Raw genomic sequence first — 20,664 nt, forward strand, 5'->3', positions numbered from 1 at the left:
CACATATCCAGGGTTAACTTGAGAAGAATTGGGAAGACTCTTGAAGTTATTCACTACCCTTACATCCTACCTCATTTCAGTGTGAAATAGGATGAAACAGGTCTAACACTTCAGTGTGCCACTGTGACCATATCACACTCCTTCGCATCTTTCAATTTCCTTCTTGAAGTACTTTTTCTTCCACCTAAAACTCTCTCCTACTCATCCAACAGTAACTTTCTTCCTTTTACCCCTTCGAGTTTTGACTTTATAACAACTGCCTCTTAATTATTCTTCTTCCCTCAAAGCAAGATTGGGTCTGCATTTCACATTATTCATTAGAAAACCCGGTAATGCAGGCCGGTCACTATTGTTAGAGCAGGCATGTGAGAGGCAGAGTATACTGTGATCCACCTGAGGCTGTTTTCATTAATAGGATGTGGCCTAGGACATAATTATAAGTTAGAATACCTGACTAAAGCGTTCCACAGATAGAGCGGATCACCTTGTTAAGTACTGGGAAGAACTGCATGCCAGGAACCATGTAAATCATTTTCCATAAACTAAATGATTTAATGTTCTAATTGTACTTTCAGAAATTGAGAATCAAAGCTTCACAAAATCTAGTAAGTGATGAGGTCAAAATTCAAATCCAAGTCCCTCTGATTACAAACCTCGTGGTTTTCATTATACCATGTAAATAGCATCTATTTGTGATGGTTTAAATGGAAAAGAAATGAGGGATACAGAGCCAAAGTTCCCATATTTGGTCATTATTCTCGCTCCCTGTGGGGGCAGAGCCCCAGAAAGTAGTTTCCAGGCTCTCAGCCTCACATAGACAGGTGCTGGCTCAGGTAGTAAATGGCCATCAACTGTGATTGCATGCCCCTCAGCTGCGGCTAGTTGGCCGTCAGCTGTAACCAGTGAGCCATTGGCCACTAATATAACTGCTGTGGCTGGCAAGCAGAGATTGAGAGAAGAGAATGGGGGCTAGCAAGAAGATGGTGGCTGGGCTGGCAAGCGTGCATGGCGGTTTGCGGACAGTGTGGATCCAGCCTCCAGTGAGAGTATAGTGCCGCCAGAGAGAATATAGTGGTATGACTCCCCTACCTATGGCTCCGTGGGTGTGCCTTTTTGGCCTCACCACATCCTGCGTTCTTGTGAGGGAGAGGGAGCAGAGACCCCGCAGGCCGCCCCGCCTGAAAGATGGCGCGGCGAGAAGGCCTCTGCGCACAACAAATGGCGCACCGAGCAGGGTCTCCTGCATGACACTCCCCTACCTCCGAGTCCCCCATTCCAACCCCAATACACACATTCTTTAATTAAGGTTGACCATTATGATTAGGGTCAACTTCTCTGGGCTTATGGTAACAGCACTCATTTAAAATAGTAAAATATTCTTAACCAGGCAGCCGTAATGTTCATTACATATATGTAATCAAGCCATTTCAACTAAGCCTATAGGGTTAATGAAGTCACTGATGTCCATCTTGCTCTGTGTTCAAACAATGGCTTTGAGAGTGGGAGGAAGAAGAGGAATTTTCCAAACAGTACCCCCATTTCTGTCCTATGGACTCTGAGAAGAATAGTTGATTGTGCATTGGGTTATTTTATAAGTGGGGTGGTTCTAGAAATGAACTCACATTACCAGGTGAGAAATATCAATCCTGTCTTCACTTGAGAGTTATTGGGTCAAGGATAAGCCAGTCATGCTGGACATTAACACATTGTTTGGACCAGTGAACAGAGTGCTGTCATACTTACTGGCAGTTGAATGACTGTTGAACTAAAAGCATTTAACTTTCTGTGTCATATTCGAGAAATTGTTAACAGGCTATACACTCCCTTATCCTTGATTCTTAATGTTTTAAATATTGCTCTTTGCACTCTGCTCCTAGGTAACAGAAATTGGGGACACCTACTAAATTCTTGCTTCCCATTGGACACTGTCATGCAGGGTGACAGACGGGATCTCTTCTGGGGTGTCTAGTCCTGCTCCCCACATAAGAATGCAGGATATGGTGAGGCCAAAAAGGAACACCCACGGAGCCATACATAGGGGAGTTAGACTACCATATTCTTGCTGGTGGCTGGGTTGGAGACACAGGAAGCAGGAGCCACACTGTCTGCAACCCGCTGTCCTAACTGCAATCTGCGCTTGCCAGCCACCACCTTCTTGCTAGTCCCTATTTTCTGCTAGTGTAGCCACAGCAGTTACATTAGTGGCCAATGGCTCACTGGTTACAACTGACGGCCATCCAATCACAGCTGATGGCCATTTACTACCCGAGTGAGCACCTTTCTACATGAGGGCGAGAGCCTGGAAACTACTCCTGGCTCTGTCCCCACAGACACTAAGGAGATATATATATCTTGTCTGCAGATTGTGAACTCCAAAGATGCTAGTCTACTGTGGAAGACCCCAAGATAATATTTACTGAGCACTGACTTTGCTAGGTACTTTTAAAAGAACTTTACAGTTTTTAACTCATTTCATTCCCATAATAAAGCTATGAGGAAGATATGTACCATACTAAACTGAAGCCCAGAGAGACTAACTTGCCTAAAATCACACAACTAGAAAGGAGTAGAGGGGGCATCTGAACCATCAGTCTGATTTTAGAGCCTGTTCTCTTAACTACTGTGATAGGTATGTTGATGAGACAAAGAAATCTGCTGGGGTAACATCTGAGACAACTGAGAAGCAAGAATTTCTTTTTTTCTTCTTGGACTGTTGTCATCTACATATACTCCTTGGAACTACTACTGCAGCTATCTTGTGAGTCACAGCTGGATATGGCAGAATATAAAGATGGAAGGCACTCAATTTTTTGAGGACATCCTGAATTATCTGAATTATCTATTCTTGGAACTGTTCTATCTCTGCAACTCTTTTCATGTGAGATTACGTACCCAATACTGTTCGATCTACTTTAATGATCTCTCCTGTTACTTGCAGCAAAATACACTCACGGATACATGTACATATAAGCATAAATTCAACCTGAGACTATAACTCTTTTAGAGAGGCCAGATATTTGCACCATGTGCAAAATTTTCAGTCAACCAATATTGAATGCCTTCCATGTGTCAGCTACACTGCAAGTTGTTGAAGGGTTGGGAAGGGCAGGTTTCTGCACCAATGTAAGTTATAACCTCATGGTAAATGTGGTAATGAAAGTAAAGGCAGGCACATTTAGGGAAGATATTGTGAGAACTAATCTAGAGTAGGTCAGACAAGGCCCTAATAGAATCCAACAAAAGCATGCAAACCAGATTCAAAGAATCCATGCCATATCAGTCAGCATCATCTATTTGTAAGTTTGTAAGTATTTAATTTGTGATATATTTTGATTTTGTAGAAGAACTATACTCGTAAGTACAGTATTATAACAGTGTTGGGTTTATATATATTAGGTAGCTTTTAATAATTTAAATCAACATTGAGGGCCAGGATATTTTTCCCTTTTAAAGGGAAATACTGCAGCCAGTTTTGAAGAAACAAACTAACGTAAACGATAAAGCAAAGTAATGGGAACCAAGGCATTTGGTATTTATTCTAGCTCTCCGGTGGCAGCCCTCTGTGACTTGAATTCCATTATTTGTAAAATGATTCATAAGGAGTTGCAATGGAATATTTTAGAGTTTTTTAAATAATGAGGGATACATTTTAAAAATCCCTACACAGCTGTAAGTTCCAGAAATTATTCACAAGTTTATTATAGCAAAGAAAATGGGCAAAAGAAAGGGGGTGGGTACAGGACATGACACACAAGAAAAGAAGCCAGAGAAGGGAAAAATCAAGAGGCAGTAAGTGCCTGGTAAACTTTCTACAGCAGGAAACAGCAGTGCATATTACAGCTGTTACTGAATAAGTACTTGTTGGAATTTCCAGAGATGACCAAACAAACATCAAGAAGGAAGTGGATTTTTTTTTTTGTTTTACTATGGAAAATTTCCAACATGTACAATAGTACTGAGAATAATAAGAGAACTACCACACAGCCTCGATAGTCAATCACTCACGGCCAATCCTTTTTCATTTATATCTCCCACTCTGCATTATTCTAAAGCAAACTCCTGATATTATATTATTTCATCTCTAAATATGTCGGCACACATCTCTAAAGCAAAAGAATGGGAACCAAGGTCTATGCCTAGCTCACACGGTGGCAACCCTCTGTATCTTCAATTCGATATTTTGGTAAAATATGATTTTTGGAGGATTGAAACGGAATTTTAAAAATAACCACAATAAAAAAAGGAGGTGATTAAATTCTCATAAGGCTCTCCAGGAGGGAAGCTCACTTTATAAATCCAGATCGGCGCTTCATCCCCCAAGGGCCCAAGGGACAGCTCCAGGACGCTTCCTTTCAAGGCCGGGACCGCAGCACGGCCCTGCCTTTTACGGCCCTGCCTTTTACGGCCCTGGCTGCCCTCGCTCCGCCCCTTTCCCTGCAAAGTCTCCGCCCACTGGGCCCCAGCAGGCCCCGCGCGCCCTCGCCATTTCCGCGAAGGCAACCGGACGCGCTAGGCCTGGTTCGGGAGCGCGCACGTCGTGCGTCCCGGCTCTCGGGATTCTCGCCTGGAGCCTCGGGGAAGGGCCAAGGGTTTGGTCCACCATGTTCTTCTCTGCGGCGCTCCGGACCCGGGCGACTCGCCTCACCACACACTGGGTAAGGAGGCTCGGAATGAGCCCGGGTACTGCCGCCGCCCTTCTCCCTCTCTCTTTGCCTTCTTTTGTGGTGAGCACAGGAGAGCCCTGGGCTCTGGACTGGCCTGCAGGCGGCGGCAAGGGCATTGCGGCCTTCGCCCTCTCCCCAGATAGGCCGCTGCAGCTCCACCGCGAGCGAGGAGCGCCGCGGGAGGGTCAGCAAATGTAACTGCGGCGGGTGCATGGCCTTCCCCACAGGACTGGGAAGTTTACGCCTAATTTGGTGAGGGAGAGGATGAAGGAGGGGCTGCTCGGTGGTCTGTTGTATCTTGTTTTCGCTCTAGAGCGGAACAAACGCCTGTCCTAAGTCGGCCAGATCAGTTTCCAATATCCTCGCTCCGGAAGGAAGCACCTTGCATATCAAGCCTAGTGACCTTGTCAGGTTCAGCCTACTGGAGAGAACTCAGGAATTGTAGGCTCTGGCTTGCTTGGTTTATGAGCGTTTCCTTGGGCCAAGAGAAAGGTAACCACAGTACTTCATTTACTGCAGTTGCGCTCTTCATATGGGAAAAGTTTGGTAAACCTATCGAACTATGAAAGAACAGCACCACAAATACTGCATAGCAGGATTTTAGTTTGGTCTTTTGAGATCCAAGTACATCTCATTTTAAGCAAGGAAATTGAATCTCAGAGTTTGAAACACTCAAGTTAGCTTAAAAATGCAGATTCCAGAAATGACGATTATAACGGCATTTACTGGAAAAAAAGAAGCCTTTTTGTCCTTGCAGTAAAATAGAAAGGTTGAGCCAGTTTTCAGCAGAAGGGAGGGAGATAGTGCATAGTAGCATGGAATGAGTTCAGGGTTTTAGAGTTAGACCCGAGTGTGCGTGGTGACTTCACTGCCTTTTCTAGCTTTGTGACTGGTTATTTTTCTCACTTAGTTTCCTCAGTTGTAAAATGGGAACGTTTCAATTTGCAGTTTAGTTTTTTAATAAACGTTTGAGGTCTTACTGTGGGTCGTACACTGCTGGACTCCAGGTAACAGTATGGATAATGATGACATTTGGTGACTACTTGCTATGTGCCAACCACTGTGTTAAATATTTACATTCTAAATTTCATTATGAGGTTGGTACTCTTCCCCATATTACAGATATGAAATAAATTTAAACAATCCCTGTTCTTGTATAGTTAATAGTCTCATGTAAGAGGAACTTTGAATTAAGGGAAATATCATACAGTGTTAGAGTTATGAATAAGGTCAGTCAGTTTGGTTTGAAGGTGGTGTAAGATTTTTTCCTGGAGACAGTACTGACATTAGCGATGAGGTCAGAGCCAATTGAGGAGAGGGTACTCTAGGTGGAAAGGTCAACATAAGAAAAGACTATTGATAGTTGGCAAGAAAAAGCTTGGTGGTATGAGAAGCTTCACATAGTGTTGCTGGACTCCTTTGATGAAGGAAGGTGAGTTCCAAGATGAAATGAGAGGGGTGAGCAGGATCCAGATCTTGGAGCTCCTTGCATGCCATGCTAAAAAAAATTGGCTTTATCTTAGAGGTAGTGAAGGATTTCAGAGGAGCAGAAGGACATGGTCAAGTTTCTGTTTTGGATGAATCACTGTATGGGACTGAAGGTGGAATAGATTTGATTGGAGCCAGAGGTATGGAGACTAAATAGGTAAGAGGCTCTTGCAGAACCCCAGATGAGAGAAAATGAGGATCAGACCTTGTCTACCGTGTTTCCCCGAAAATAAGACCTAGCCGGACAATCAGCTCTAATGCATCTTTTGGAACAAAAATTAATATAAGACCAGATATTATGTTATATTTATTATATTATGTAAGTAAAATAAGACCGGGTTTCATATTAATTTTTGCTCCAAAAGACGCATTAGAGCTGATGGTCCAGCTAGGTCTTATTTTCAGGGAAACGGTAGGTAGTAGGAAGTGTAGAAATATAGAACAGATAGATTTTAGTTTATTTTGTTTTTGAGGCAGAGAGGTTAGAGGTGCAAATTGAGGTGCAAAAAATCAGTGTTAATTAAAAAGAACAATAACCACGTAGTGGAAGAAAATTTTAATCAAGTTTTATGTTTTTGCAACTTATCTTTTTTAACAAACATTACCTGTTATGTAATATGTGCTCAATAAATATTTGTTGAGTTGATGAATAAGTTTAATTTTCATTTTTTTCTAGTTTAATTGAGAAATTGACATATCACTATATAAGTTTAAGGTATATGGCATGATGGTTTGATTTACGAGTTTAATTTTTTATTACACAAGTAATACATTGTAGGAAAAACAATATTAGCAACAGCAAATAGAATAAGCTCAAAAAATAAAAATCACCCATAGCCTCATCAACTTGGAAATTACCAAAATGTTAACATTCTGATGTCTGCAATTAACAGACTTCACAGAATTTTTCTTTAATCAGATGATAATTGTTCACAGTTTTGTAATGTGTTTTCCCATAACACATTTTGATCATCTTTCCTTATCAGTAAACATTTCTATACTGCCATTTTTAAGGCTGCATAGCATTACATTGTGAGGATGTTCTATAACTTACATAATCAGGCCCATCTTCTAACCTTTTACAAATAGTGGGATATCAGAATGACCTAGGAAAAATCAGGAAAAGTGTAAATAAAGAGGTCCCACTGATAAAATTCCTTTCCTAAAAGAGAAACCTTTAAAGAAACCATTTACATTTTTAAAGAAATTGCTTATTCTCTTATAATTTCTGCTTTATTAGCTAGCTGCCATTTCCTTCAGCCACAGGCTTGTCAGCTCTTCATTGCTTAAAAAATATCAAGAACTTAATACTGTGTAAGTGCTTGGAATACACTAGTGTGACCTTCAGGCATATTTCTTAATCTCTTTGATCCCCATTTTTCTTTCTGTAAAGTGCAGTAATAGCCAATCAAGTAATTGTCAAGAATTGCCTAAAATGATGAATTATGGAGCAATAGATAGTCAGAATAGGTTTATTTCCTTCTTTCCTTCAGTAATCACCCGTGGCTTTCTGTAATGTTGACATCCCTGTACAACTCATCAGTGCCTCACTCCCAAGCCACTACTTAGTTTAGTAGTGCTGAGAGGGTTGTGGCATTTTAAAGGACTGTGTTTTCAGTTTTAGAATTTTCATTTTTCTTTTTTAATAGTTGCTATCTTTTTTTTTTTCGCACAGCATTTTTTTAAATCAGTTTCAGGTATACAAAACAATGTAATAGTTAGACATATCACCCCTCACAAAGTGATAACCTCCCTTCCCCAATCTGTTGCCCCTCTGATATCGTATCTATCTGTTGCAGTTCCATTGACTGTATTCTCTATGCTGTTCTCCATATCCTGTGACTGTGTGTGTGTGTGTGTGTGTGTGTGTATATATACACATATACATATAAAATTATAGTTGACATACAATATTACTCAGCTTCAGGTGTACAGTGCAGTGGTCAAGCATCTACACCATCCATGAAGTGGTCTCCCTAAATAAGACCTGTGCCCATCTGACACCCTGCAAAATCTTTACAACACTGTTGGTTATATTCCTCAAACTGTCTTTCATATTCATTGATAATATTTTCCTTTATGTCCTTAAGCATGGTTGTAGCGGCTTTGAAATTATTCGGTAATCTCCATTCATTGTCTTTTTTCTTGAAAATGGATTGTTTTTCTTTTTTTTCTTTTTTTTTTATGTTGAATAATTTTGGATTGTATCCTGGACATTGTGAATGATATGTCATAGAGACTCTAGATTCCGTTAATTCTTCCAAAGAGTGGTGGTGGCGATAGTGTTGCTGGCAGTTAACTTAATTGAACTCAAACTACAATCCAACTCCCTCATGGGCAGCAACTCAAAAACTGGTTCAGTTCCAGCAGAGCTGCTTGGAGTCTGCCACCTGTGCATGGATGCATGGTTTGGAGTCAGTATTTGGGGCTTCTTCTCTCTGGCACTTCCTTTTCTGGGATTTCCCGCTATCCCATGCCTGTGATTGTCCCAAACTTGCCTGTGGTTCTTCAAGCCATTAGGGCTGCTGGTTTTCTCTTAAGAGTTTTAATTGCCTGGCACCAGATAGCCTGGGGCCTCCCTTCAGGCTTAAACATGTAAAGAAAGAAAACAAAAACCCTCATTTGCTTCTCCTAAGTATAGGCACCCCTCCTATACTGTGTGCACCTGGTTGTTCTCCAGTGCCTTCAGAAAGTTTTTTTTCCCCTAATTTTTTAAAAAATATTTTGTCCAGAGTTTAGAGGTTATTACTACAGGGTTTGGCTGGATAATAGCTACTCAGCCATACTAGAAGTGGTGGCATTTTTCTTTCTGAAGTTTAAGTTTTGTAGACTATTCCATTAGAGATTCTTAAACCTAATTTTGCGATGGCCCAGGGTATCTCTGTTTTGGCTTGCGGACTTGAAAGGAGTTCTTAAATTTTTTTAAAAAGGCATTTGCATTAGTTTTCTATTGCTGCTATAACAAATTATCACAAACTTGGTGACATAACAACACAAATTTACTATCTTATGATTCTGTAGGTTAAAAGTCTGGCATAGGTCTAACGGGGCTAAAATCAGTGTGTTGGCTACATTTCTTTCTCGTGATTCTAGGGGAGAACTATAGCGAGAGCTACATTTCTTTTAGTATATGTGCTGCCGAAGTGAGCACGAGAGCTACATTTCTTTATGGTGACTGGTGACTCTGGGAAGCTGCCCTTATTTTTGGCTCATGGCTCCCTTCTTCCGTCTTCAAAGCTAACAAGAGCCGGTCAGACTCTCACATCACAGCACTCTGACCCTGCTTCTGTCATTTGTCACATATCCTCTGACTTTGCTCCCTCTTCCAAATTTTAAGGGCTCCTGTGATTTTTCTTGGGTCCACCCTGATAATTCAGAATAATCTCCCAGTTTTGAGGTTGACTGATTATCAACCTTAATTCCATCTGCAACCGTAGTTCTCTTTTGCTGTGTATGCTAACATATGCACAGCTTCCTAGGATTAGGACGTGGGTATTTTGGGGGCATTATTATTCTACCTGCTACAGCCTTAAACAGTTTAGGGGAAAGAGAAAATGAACAAATATTCAAGTTTATTTGGTGAGGTTCAGTATGCCACTATTGGCACACTACAAATTCACATCTTTATATTAAAGATGTGAACTCAGTCTCCATTTCAAAGATACAGATAGCTGAACTTCCCTTCTCTGGGCATTGTTTAGTACCAGGCCAGTGCATTGGGTAATAAATTATAGGTTCATTGACTATGTTGTTCTGGTTTTCCATTGGGAAACCTTGACTCACCATTTTTTGAGTCAGTTCAGGAAGCATGTTATAAACCAGTTGTTGGAAATTTCTTTCATTCAATAAACATTAAAGACTTACCATGTTTAAACACCTTTTGCTTTGCCTTGTTGGAGAATGAAAGCTACTTTACCTGTGGAATATTTTGCAGGGTGTTATCCCACTTTGTAGGTCAGACATCTGAAGAGTCCCAGGCAAATATGCTCCAAATTATGTAGTATGAGCTAAACTGGGTTTGTTTGCGGGTAGTTTTTTTTATTTAAAAAAAAATTTTAACCTATCTTTCTGAAGTTGCTTAAGTTTACTGAGGGAAATTGGTATGCGTGGTGAAGATTTAAATTTAATAGGTGCTATAAAGTGATTTCACTTTGCTTGGGGAAAAGAGATTGAGGTTCAGGGGCTTTAGAGGGATTAGAGGGGGAGGTTAACCTTGGTACTGATGGATGGGAGGGAGGTATAGGGTGACATAGTGTTATAGGTATAGGTAGCTCCATGTACAAGGATGGTGACCTATGAGAGCACAGCAGGGTGCACAGGGATAACTTGTTGTGGAAGATGAGGCTGGGAAAGGTCATAAAGCTTTGGTACGCGTATGTCATACCACAGACTTTAGATTTTATTCTGTAGGCAGTGAACAATTGTAAGTAGATTAGTAGCATAGTTAGATTGATTCCCACCAACTCCTCCCCCTGCCCCATCATAGTTTTAGGACAGAATCTCAGGATATGTAGAGAAGGTGAGATTGGAAGGTTTTTGCAGCAATCCAGGAGAGAAATGAGAAGAGTTGGAACTGGGGATAGTCGCAGGAAACGTGAAGTAGCAGGAAAGCAATTTGAAAGTTGTTAAGGTAGAATGGGTAGGACTTGGTGACTTATTACATTGAGAGAGTAAGTGAGAGAAAAGGGGACTCGGGGATGTTTTTCATTATTATAATTTTTTTTAAGTCATGAATAGCAAGTTGACATAAAGATAGGAAACAAAATGTAATTATAAAATCGTGTTTCTCTGCATGAAGTGGGGATCAGTATAGTAGGCGAACATACTTGATAATTTCAGAGGTGAAAGGGTACAAAACCTACATACTTGTAGAGTACATGACAGTTCTTTCTGTAGAGAAGCAATTGTTTGGGATTAAACTGCAGAATTACATAGCTGTGATGGTTATTAAGTTTAATTTTATCAGGGTAGTAAAAGTATACATTTTGGGAAATTTTGAAAAATTTCCTTGTAAGTTAAGGTTCTGATGTTCTGAGCCATGATTTGCAACCCGGAAAAGTCATTACTAACATCAGTTTAATGTGCTGATAGTAAAATAAAGACATATTAAGACTATTCAGAGTCAATAGCAGAACATGATTTTGTCCTTGTCTTAACCATTTTATAATACAGCACTAGGAATACTGCACACAATTTTATTCTTTCCCTCAAGAACAACATAATCAAGGTAGACTATGTCTTGAAAATGGTAACTGAAATCCAGTGAGTGTTTCAACTCCTGAGTGAGGTTAGACTTACAATACTTCGGCTTCCTGAGGAGAAGGTTCAGAAAGAGGAAGTGAAGAATAAATTGCAAAGAAGAATGAATGAGTAAAAAGACTTGTTAACTCAATTACAAAATAGTAGTTGATGTTTAAAGAAAATACTGTGGAGTCAAAAGAATGCAATTTTGATTCTAAGGGGATGTCATGGTAGTACCCTGAAAAAGAAAAGGATGCAATTTGAAAAATACAAATAATGTCATGCTATGTTCAGATGGTTATATTTGTAATGATATGTAGTTACATGTCTAATATTTTGCGGTATGGAGAAGATAGTTCCTTATTGTCACTGACTATTCCTTAATATTCCTCAGTACTTCCAAAGATCCTGAGTAGGAAAAGATGCCTAGCATTTCTTATTCTTAGAGTCATTAGCATTTTGAAGATTATTCATACCATCCATAAACTGTAAGCTAGGATATAGATATCATATACCATAAAGTAACAATTCCCAAACTTGATCAAAAGAATCACATAGTATATTTTTAAAATACAGATATTTGGCTCAGCCATAAAAAGGAATGAAATCTTGCCATCTGTAACAACATGGATAGACCTAGAGGGTATTGTGCTGAATGGAGTTAGAGAAAGACAAATGCCATTTGATTTCACTTGCATTGGTATGTGGAATCTAAAGAACAAAATAACAAACAAAAAACAAACAAACTCTTAGATACAGAGAACATCGTGATGATTGCCAAATGGGAGGGAGGTTGCAGGAATGGATGGAAAAGGAATTAAGTAAAAATTGGTAGTTACAAAATAGTCATGGGGATGTAAAGAATAGCATAAGGAATATAGTCAATAATGTAATAGCTATGTATAGTGTCAGATGGGTACTAGGTTTATCGGGGTGATCACTTTGTAAATTATATAAACGTCTAATCACTATCTTGTACGAGTACAGCTGAAACCAATATAATATTGTATGTCAACTGTAACTGAAAAATAAAAAAATGTTAAAATTTGAAAAATACAGATACTTGGGCTCCTAATAGTGGTAGATTTATTAAATTTTAAATAAATATATGCTTATTTGACTATTAGTCATAGGACTAGAAATAAGGCAGTTTAAATGTATACAGCATTTGTGTTTGATTTTCAAATTTTAAAAAGTTGTGTTTAAGTTTGACTAGTTAATTCTTTAGGCTAAAAGCTCTCAAAATCATTTAAGCTTTTGAAAATGAATATTTATAATCAACTCAATTATTTAGGTTCTCCGTTTTTGAGATTATTGAGGCCCATTGTTTGGCCTTTTTATTTCCTTCAGTAGCATTTTAGGACACAAAAAGAGATAATTGGAAACTAAAATGTTACTTAAGCACTTTACTAAAAGTGCTACTGAAGTGTTAATTAAAGCTCCAATAATAATAATAATAATAATAATAGTGGCTAACATGAATACTTATAACGATAATGTGCTAAGCACTATCTCATTTAATCTTTAACAGTTTAAAATAGGTACTGCTGTTACTTTAAAGATGAGCAAACCATGGAGAGAGAGCAACTTTCCCAAGGTTACAGTAATTGGTGAAGATGAGCCTGAACCTAGGTCCACTGACTAATATTTGGACATTTCATTTCTGTGAAGTATTTCTGTCCTTAGGACAGTAGAGTGTTGTTTGTATATGTATTGGATTTTAGATATCTAAAGAATGCTTTAAGTTGTTTGGTCAAGGTGGCTGAAAATAATTATTACTATTATTGCCATTAATATGGTTACCTTAATCTGTAATGCTCCTTTAATACCTGGGCTGTCTGTGTAGCTTTTCTATAATAGAAAATTTGGCCAAATTTTACTGTTAATTCTCTCATAGTGCTGGGGGGGAAATCACTTATATTTATTTAATTGAAATAACATTTTAAAATTATTTATGGAACTTTACTTGGAGAACATTTGCAGAAGCCCTTTTATGTATATTTGCAAATATAACAAAACTTAATTTTAGTGATTAAGGCATGTACTCAAGTCAGGAAAACTTGTGTTTGACTTTTCATTTATTTAGCTGTGTGATCTAGGGGATGCATTTTCTACTTGACTATTGCAAAGATTCTGCTATACTTCTTTTTTTTTTCACTTTCTAAATTTTATTTGGTCTATCAGGCTAGACCATTATCATCTTTCTTGGAGAATAGAATGTCCTCAATTTATCTAATGGAATCCCATATGCAGATTTTAGATTTAGTTCATTGATTCCTTGCTTGCTTTGTATAGTACCCTAACACTGTGGTGGGCTTTTAGTATGTTTTAGACTGTGAAAAATGTTGTAAACAAATTTGGTTGGTACTAAGTAAATGAATTACAGTATTTGTAAACTTTGTAGCACAGTATCTGAGGCAGAGTAAGCATTTGTATTTATTTTCATCCTTGAAATAGATTTCACAGTTAATATAAACCCATCATCTACTTTATTAAACTAAAATTCATTTAAAAACTTATTTCTCAAGGATTTTTTTAAAATGTGAAAATACCTACTCAGTGTATCATGGACAAAGACTTTTAAGGGAGCTTTTAGTTTTCTCTGCATATCTTGGCTCTAGACAGCTGTAAGAAATGGTCTTTGCTTGAGCTGATATTGGGGGAGGCTGTAGGTAATAAGCAAGTAGGTACTGGTGAACAGAGGGAAAAATGTACAGGAGGAACCAGTATCACTTTTTCTTCACCATATGTTTCACATGTGAGTTGTGACCCCTCTGCAGGCGCACGCATATTTGGGGATTTTAACTATAAATGTTTGGGGTGGTCCAAAAGGTATATTCCTTGCCTGAATTGATTGTTCATAAAGGAACAGACATTTTCAGTTGCCTGGCCTTAGTCCTGTCTTTCTGATTAATTAGGTTAATAATTCTGTCAGTTTTGTTTTACAGCTTTATTAATTAAGTTCCCCTGGCTGGATGTAGCCTTTTATAGTGCAAATGTCAGATAGAACTGAAAGGTGAGCAGAGTTGGATAATATTAATGTCGAACTACAGATGAAACTAAAAAAAAAAAAAACATGGGGAAAAAATCCTATTCTTGGGGAGTGGGTGGAGGAATATAAAATTTTAATTTTTGTCACTTGAGGTATTGGTATTGATGTTGCAAATAGTGATTAAAGAGAAGGGTGAGCAGAAGGAGCAGAGGACTTAGATTCAAATGATCCATCTGTCACTAATTGCGTGGTATAGGGCAGATTACTGTTTCCGAACCTGTTTTTTAAGAGTAAAATGGAAATAACTAACCATAGGTTTTTGAGAAGTCAAAAAAGATATGAAGTACTCAAGGTTACTTGAATCCAAAGAAAACACTGCCACTATTTGCCTGCTGTAAATCTGTTCCTTCTGAAACACTGAAAAAAAGAATAAGCTAGAATTGGAACCTACTATGAATTCTGTGGTGTATATTAGATAATGTCCTTGTGTATTTAAAAAAGTTACTTGAATTTTCATTTGGAGTTCACTGAATTCAATTGGAATTCACTGAAGTACATACAAACATTTCAGAGTCTAAAGTTTAGTTTACTCTTCGAATCAGTTCAGCCTAGCTACGCAGCTAAATTGTTTTCTTCTGGTTCTAAGACCTGTTGGTCCTGGAATGCCTCTTTAAAGTGAAACTGAATTCAGTTGGAGTAGTGTATTCCATTAGCAGTTCCTGTAGCAGTTCCATTAAGTAGTGTAAGGGTGTTAATTCAAACTTGATATCTTGTTCATTTCTTTATTGAAAGTGTTTGATGTAAATATTATAATGAATGTAAAATAGGTGAAGTTCTTAAAAATATCCAAAATACAGCAGCTTCGAAAACGGCCGTGCACTAACTTGCTATGAATAACTTTGTGCCAAATGAAAAAAAAGAGGGCTGATATTTATCCGTTTACCCTATTTTGTTTGCTTTTGTTTTGTACGCAAATTATCTGAGCCCTTTTTCTACTATTTTGAAGAACTGGGCTTTAGACATTGAAGTTTAGGGTGCTCAAATGCTATGTTTATAATGTATACATGTTTAGGATTTCTGTAGGAATCAAAGAGTGGCATTTACTGTTTAAAATTTTTTTTTAAATACAGGAAATAGCTTGTTTTAAAAAGAGCATGTACATGCATTCTTCTCTCTAAATAGCAGCGTAGTGAGCCAAGGGAGGCAGGCCTTTCCATTTCTAGTCTGTTTTTTCTAGAGCTGTGATATCAGATAGTTCCATTTAAGGGGCTAATAATAAGATCATGACCTTTGTTGTCATTAGCCCTAAGATCTAATGTGAGTTCTGGCACTAGTGGTGTGACCTTGATAAGTGTTCATAACTTGTTTAAATCTCTGTACCCACCCTTTATGAAAGTTGTATTAAATAATATGTAAAAAGCTTAGTGCCTGACATGGACTACTTCTAATAATAATAGTTAATGATAAGTAATAGTAATACAATATTTACTGCATGCCAGGCAAAGTATTAAGCACTTTATATGGATTATCTCTTTTAATAATCACAACCTATGTATTAGGTTGGTGCAAAAGTAATTGCAGTTTAAAAGGTTAAAAAAATTGCAAAAACCGCAATTACTTTTGCACCAACCTAATAGTATTGTCATTCCAGTTACACATGAGGAAAGTGGCTGGGGAGCTGGGCTTTTACAATTTTGCTAAATTGTTTCTCTGCATGTACGGTATTTATGGAATCTTAGATACCAGTGGTACATCCCAATTTCCGGGGTGTTAGAATGTGAAAAATTTGGTTTTTAGAAACGATGAAATTGACACTTCCTATTTGGTGTCGGTTCTTTTCAACATCACAATCACCATCAACAGTACAGTATTTTTAAAATTAGTTTGGTAACATTAGGATGATTTGGATTGGGGAAGGGTCAGCTAGAAAACTGGTAAGAGTAATGCACAGACCTGAAATAATGCCTGAAATAGAGTCATGGTAGTAAGAGAGGAAAAAGACTAAAGACTTCATTGGTTTTTAAAAATTGAAATGTGACTGATACATATACATGGCCCAAAATTCAAACAGTATGCAATGGGAGACACACACACACACACACAGCCAAAAAAATGTTACACATTTTAAGAAAGGAAAACTATTAAAATTGTAATATTCAATCTATACCGATAACAAAAGATGAATACAAGTTTGACTTCTGCAATTACAAGAGGTGCTCAAAGTGGTTACCATCAGCGTCCAGACACTTCTGATTACAGCGAACTACTGCTTGAGCAACATTGACCAAAGTGTTAACATCTCTTAAAATGTATATGCATTTTTTTGGCTCCCTGGGCATATATAATAGTAAATTTAAAATACATTAGGAGTGAGCAATAGAGATAAACTATATATATTATGGTAAATATATGTTGTGTATATTAAAGAGTAAATTTTCTTCCCTCTCCAGATCCTTCCTTGGTCCCATTCTCTAGACACAGCCAGCCACTGTTAAATTGGTTTCTTTTATAATATCTCTATGTTCATCTTATTTATTCCTTTACTCCTTATATGGTGTTCTCTATATTATAATATTTTCTATATTTTAAAAAATTACTAGGACATGGAGATGGGGTTGTTTATACATTTTGACCTCCTTGTCAAGAACTGAATTGAAGACTCTAAGAGGGCAGCCAGTTGGCTCAGTTGGTTAGAGCGCAGTGCTCATAACACCAACGTCGCCAGTTCGATTCCCACATTGGCCAGTGAGCTGTGCCCCCCACAACTTGATTGAAAATGACGACTTGACCTGGAGCTGATGGATCCTGGAAAAACACACTGCTCCCCAATATTCCCCAGTTAAAAACAAAAAACTGAAAGCTGTGAGATTTTACTCTATTTGCAAGCTAACAAGTTAACTGGCCTCAGTTTCATGGATGCTTGCTGAGATTTCTGGGTCAGAGAGAACTTTATTACTCAGGGCTCAGGAGGTAGCATGAGCTTCATGTTCATGTCGGTTCCCTTTGACCCTCGAATCCCATGTGAGTGATATGGAGCAGCCCAGGTGACTGTAGTGCATCACACTGAGGAACCCAAGCCCAGCTGCAAGAAAACTTGCCCAACCTTTGCCCCAGAGTGAGACATTCTCTACAAAACTTGAAAAAATAGTCTGGAACAAAAACTGTAGTGCCTAGTGCCTCTGCTCAGATGATGTGCAGAAACCCGAGACCCATGGAAAATACCAGCACTACTTCTTCCTCTTTCCCCACTTTAGGTAAAAATGAAATTTATATGTTAATTTCAGTGGGGGAAAAGGAAGTGGTATTTTTCAACTATCTAAAGTACACTTTCACCAGAAAAATTGACAGTCTTATGTAGATACAAATAATAAAAATAATTATGTGCAGATGCAAGAAACAGTAAAATCTGTTCTTTTGTGTCAGTTGACAGTGACTCTTTGTTAGAGTCACCTAAGAAAGCATGATTTTAAGTTATCTGTTCTTAAAATGCAGTTGTTTAAATCTTCCATTTTTCAGTTCTTAAATGTTTTATTCCCATGTCAGCTAAGCAGATGTGATAATGCTTTAGAAGGTTATATAGTACTTTTAGAGAAACTTGATTATTTGAACCTCAAAACACTTTAGTAAGTAAATATCCCTGTTTTGCAGGTGCAGAAACTGAGGCTTAAAAAAATTAAGTGACTTGTGCAAGATTACATGTTAGTAAGTGGCAGAGTGGTGATCTAAACACAAATCTTAAAAAAAAAAAAAAAAAAGTTAATCTGAAACACCAGTGTTTTTTTCCTATAATTTAGCTGCTTTTTCCTGACTGTTCTCAATCAGTAATGTGACTTCAACGATTTGGACTTGAAAAATATTTTATTTTGAAAAACAAGTGTCTCCGTGTGTTTGTGTGTGTAAACTTATGTGCATATTCAGAATTACACGTCAAAGAGTGCTTCAATGTAAAATTTCCAATATGTAGTAGCTACAGAGGCCTAAAGACCAATTTTCAAGATTATCTGTGTATTTTGTGTGTGTGTGTGTGTGCTTTTTTTTTTTTTAATTTTTTTTTTTAAGGTTTTATTGGGGAAGGGGAACAGGACTTTATTGGGGAACAGTGTGTACTTCCAGGACTTCTTTTTTCCAAGTCAAGTTGTTGTCCTTTCAGTCTTAGTTGTGGAGGGTGTCATTCAGCTTCAAGTTGTTGTCCTTTCAATCTTAGTTGTGGAGGGCACAGCTCAGCTCCGTTTGCCGTTTTCTAGTTGCAGGGGGCACAGCCCACCATCCCTTTGCGGGAGTCGAACCGGCAACGTTGTGGTTAAGAGGACGCAATTCAACCAACTGAGCCATCCGGGAGCTCAGCGGCAGCTCAGCTCTAGGTGCTGTGTTCAATCTTAGTTGCAGGGGGCACTGCCCACCATCCCTTGCGGGACTCGAGGAATTGAACTGGCAACCTTGTGGTTGAGAGCCCACTGGCCCATGTGGGAATCGAACTGGCAGCCTTCGGAGTTAGGAGCACGGAGCTCTAACCACCTGAGCCACCGGGCCGGCCCCATCTCTGTATTTTTTAATGTTAAATAAAAGTACGTGGCAGATCCTGGAATAATGAGGAGGGGATCAAATGTTGACCCAAAACTGAAGCTATTCTAATTTAGAGATTGGTGATCTTTAATTTGATGTACAGGGAAATTTGAAAGAGAAATAAGAGTAACAGTGGAGGTGGTAAGTTTTATACCTAATGAATGTTTTGTTTTAAATGAATTTTTTGGTTTTTTCAGTTTGTCAGTTAATCCATGCTAAATAGGAAACCTGGAAAGTAGAGAAAAATGTAAAAAACAAAACAAAATAAGAGGTACTTGTAATTTTGTTATTGTGAATAACAGATAAGCCCTTTTAATTGTTACAGCCTTCCAGTCTTTTCATTAGTGTCCATAGTGAATATAATTGGGATGGCAGTTTATGCTTTTTTTGTGTATTTTGTTTAACCCTCATTATTTTCCAGTTATGACTGTGGCACAAATACTTCTTTCTATGTTATTATATTTAGGATATATAATTGTTAGTTACATAATATTATTTTTGTTGGAATTGTTAGTATTTATTTAAAACCTCCTGGTGCTAGGCTTTTTGGTTGCTTGTGTTTTGCTATAACAAACATTACAGAAAACACTTTTATATAAACCACTATCCTCATACTATTCTTTAGGATAAATTTCTAAAGTAGAATTACTAGGCTAAAAGATGGAAACTTTTTTTAGTATGTCCCTACACCATGCCAATTAGCTATCCTAAAAGATCAGCAATTTTTACCTAATGTATAAGCATGCCCACCTCTCCATACACTCAACAGAATTGAATTATATTTTTAAAAATTTGCTAATTTGATAGCTGGAAATGTTTCATTAGTAATTGCATGTTTTAAATTACAAGTTTATTAACTTTGAATTCTGTGATAGTTTTGTTCATATTTGCTCATTTTTCTCATTGATTTATGTGCATTTATGATCTCCAAGCTATTAACTTTTTGTTATTAAATGTGTATAAAATTTAAGTCATCAGCATAGAGTTAATAGCCGAGAACAGATTAGCTCTCAGGCAAAAGATCTATAGAATAAAGAACATAGGACAGAACTGAGCCTTGAGAACACCCACTCTGAAGAAATGGATAAAAAGCCAGTAAACAGAAAAATGTTAGGGTTCAGAAGTTAAGAAAGGATTGGATACTTTTCTTTTAAATTAATCCTTCCTTATTTTATTATGAAGTCCTTTGTTTTCTCTCACAATTTAGTTAACTCACTAATGTTACTAGGCAAAAATTGTTCTTTGATTTAAAAAAATATATACTGTATCTTCTCAGGTAAAGTGGGTGCAGGTGCTGTCTTCTAAATTTTAGTTTCAGTTAATGTTTCAAAACTTTATGCTGATATTGTTCTTACAGTATTATTTGGGAATTGTGGCCTTAGTTTTATGTTTTCTCAGTCCTTGTTCTGGACAGGCAAATCAGGGATCTAGGCATAACCTTATATTTAATTCACAGATAACCCTGAAGCAATTTGGGAGACATTGAATAAAAGTATAAGAACATAAATTGTCTTCTTGATATGTGTTGCATTCTTTTTTAAAAACTTATATTTCAGACACAAAAAAAGAAAAAATATAATAAATACTGTGTATCCACTTGCTGCCTAAGAAAGAAAACCAACACAGTCGAAGCCCTCTGTGTACCACTAGCTGATGGAATTCTCCCCTCCTCCATTATCCTGAAACTGATATTTATCACTCCCATATTTTATACCT

At 37.7% G+C, this 20,664-nt stretch overlaps 1 protein-coding gene across 1 annotated transcript in view; it reads left to right on the forward strand.

Annotated features, from left to right (window-relative positions):
- The first annotated feature begins 4,522 nt into the window (after positions 1–4,522).
- The window catches only part of NDUFV2 (NADH:ubiquinone oxidoreductase core subunit V2), a 32,252-nt gene continuing 16,110 nt past the window's right edge, over positions 4,523–20,664 (forward strand). The window contains exon 1 of the mRNA XM_019712595.2: positions 4,523–4,655. Within this exon, the coding sequence (XP_019568154.1) occupies positions 4,602–4,655 (54 nt within the window). The 5' untranslated portion in view covers positions 4,523–4,601. The remainder of the gene's footprint in view (positions 4,656–20,664) is intronic.

Source organism: Rhinolophus sinicus, linkage group LG09 (genome assembly GCF_036562045.2).
Source record: "Rhinolophus sinicus isolate RSC01 linkage group LG09, ASM3656204v1, whole genome shotgun sequence".
NCBI classification, from domain to species: Eukaryota; Metazoa; Chordata; class Mammalia; order Chiroptera; family Rhinolophidae; genus Rhinolophus; species Rhinolophus sinicus.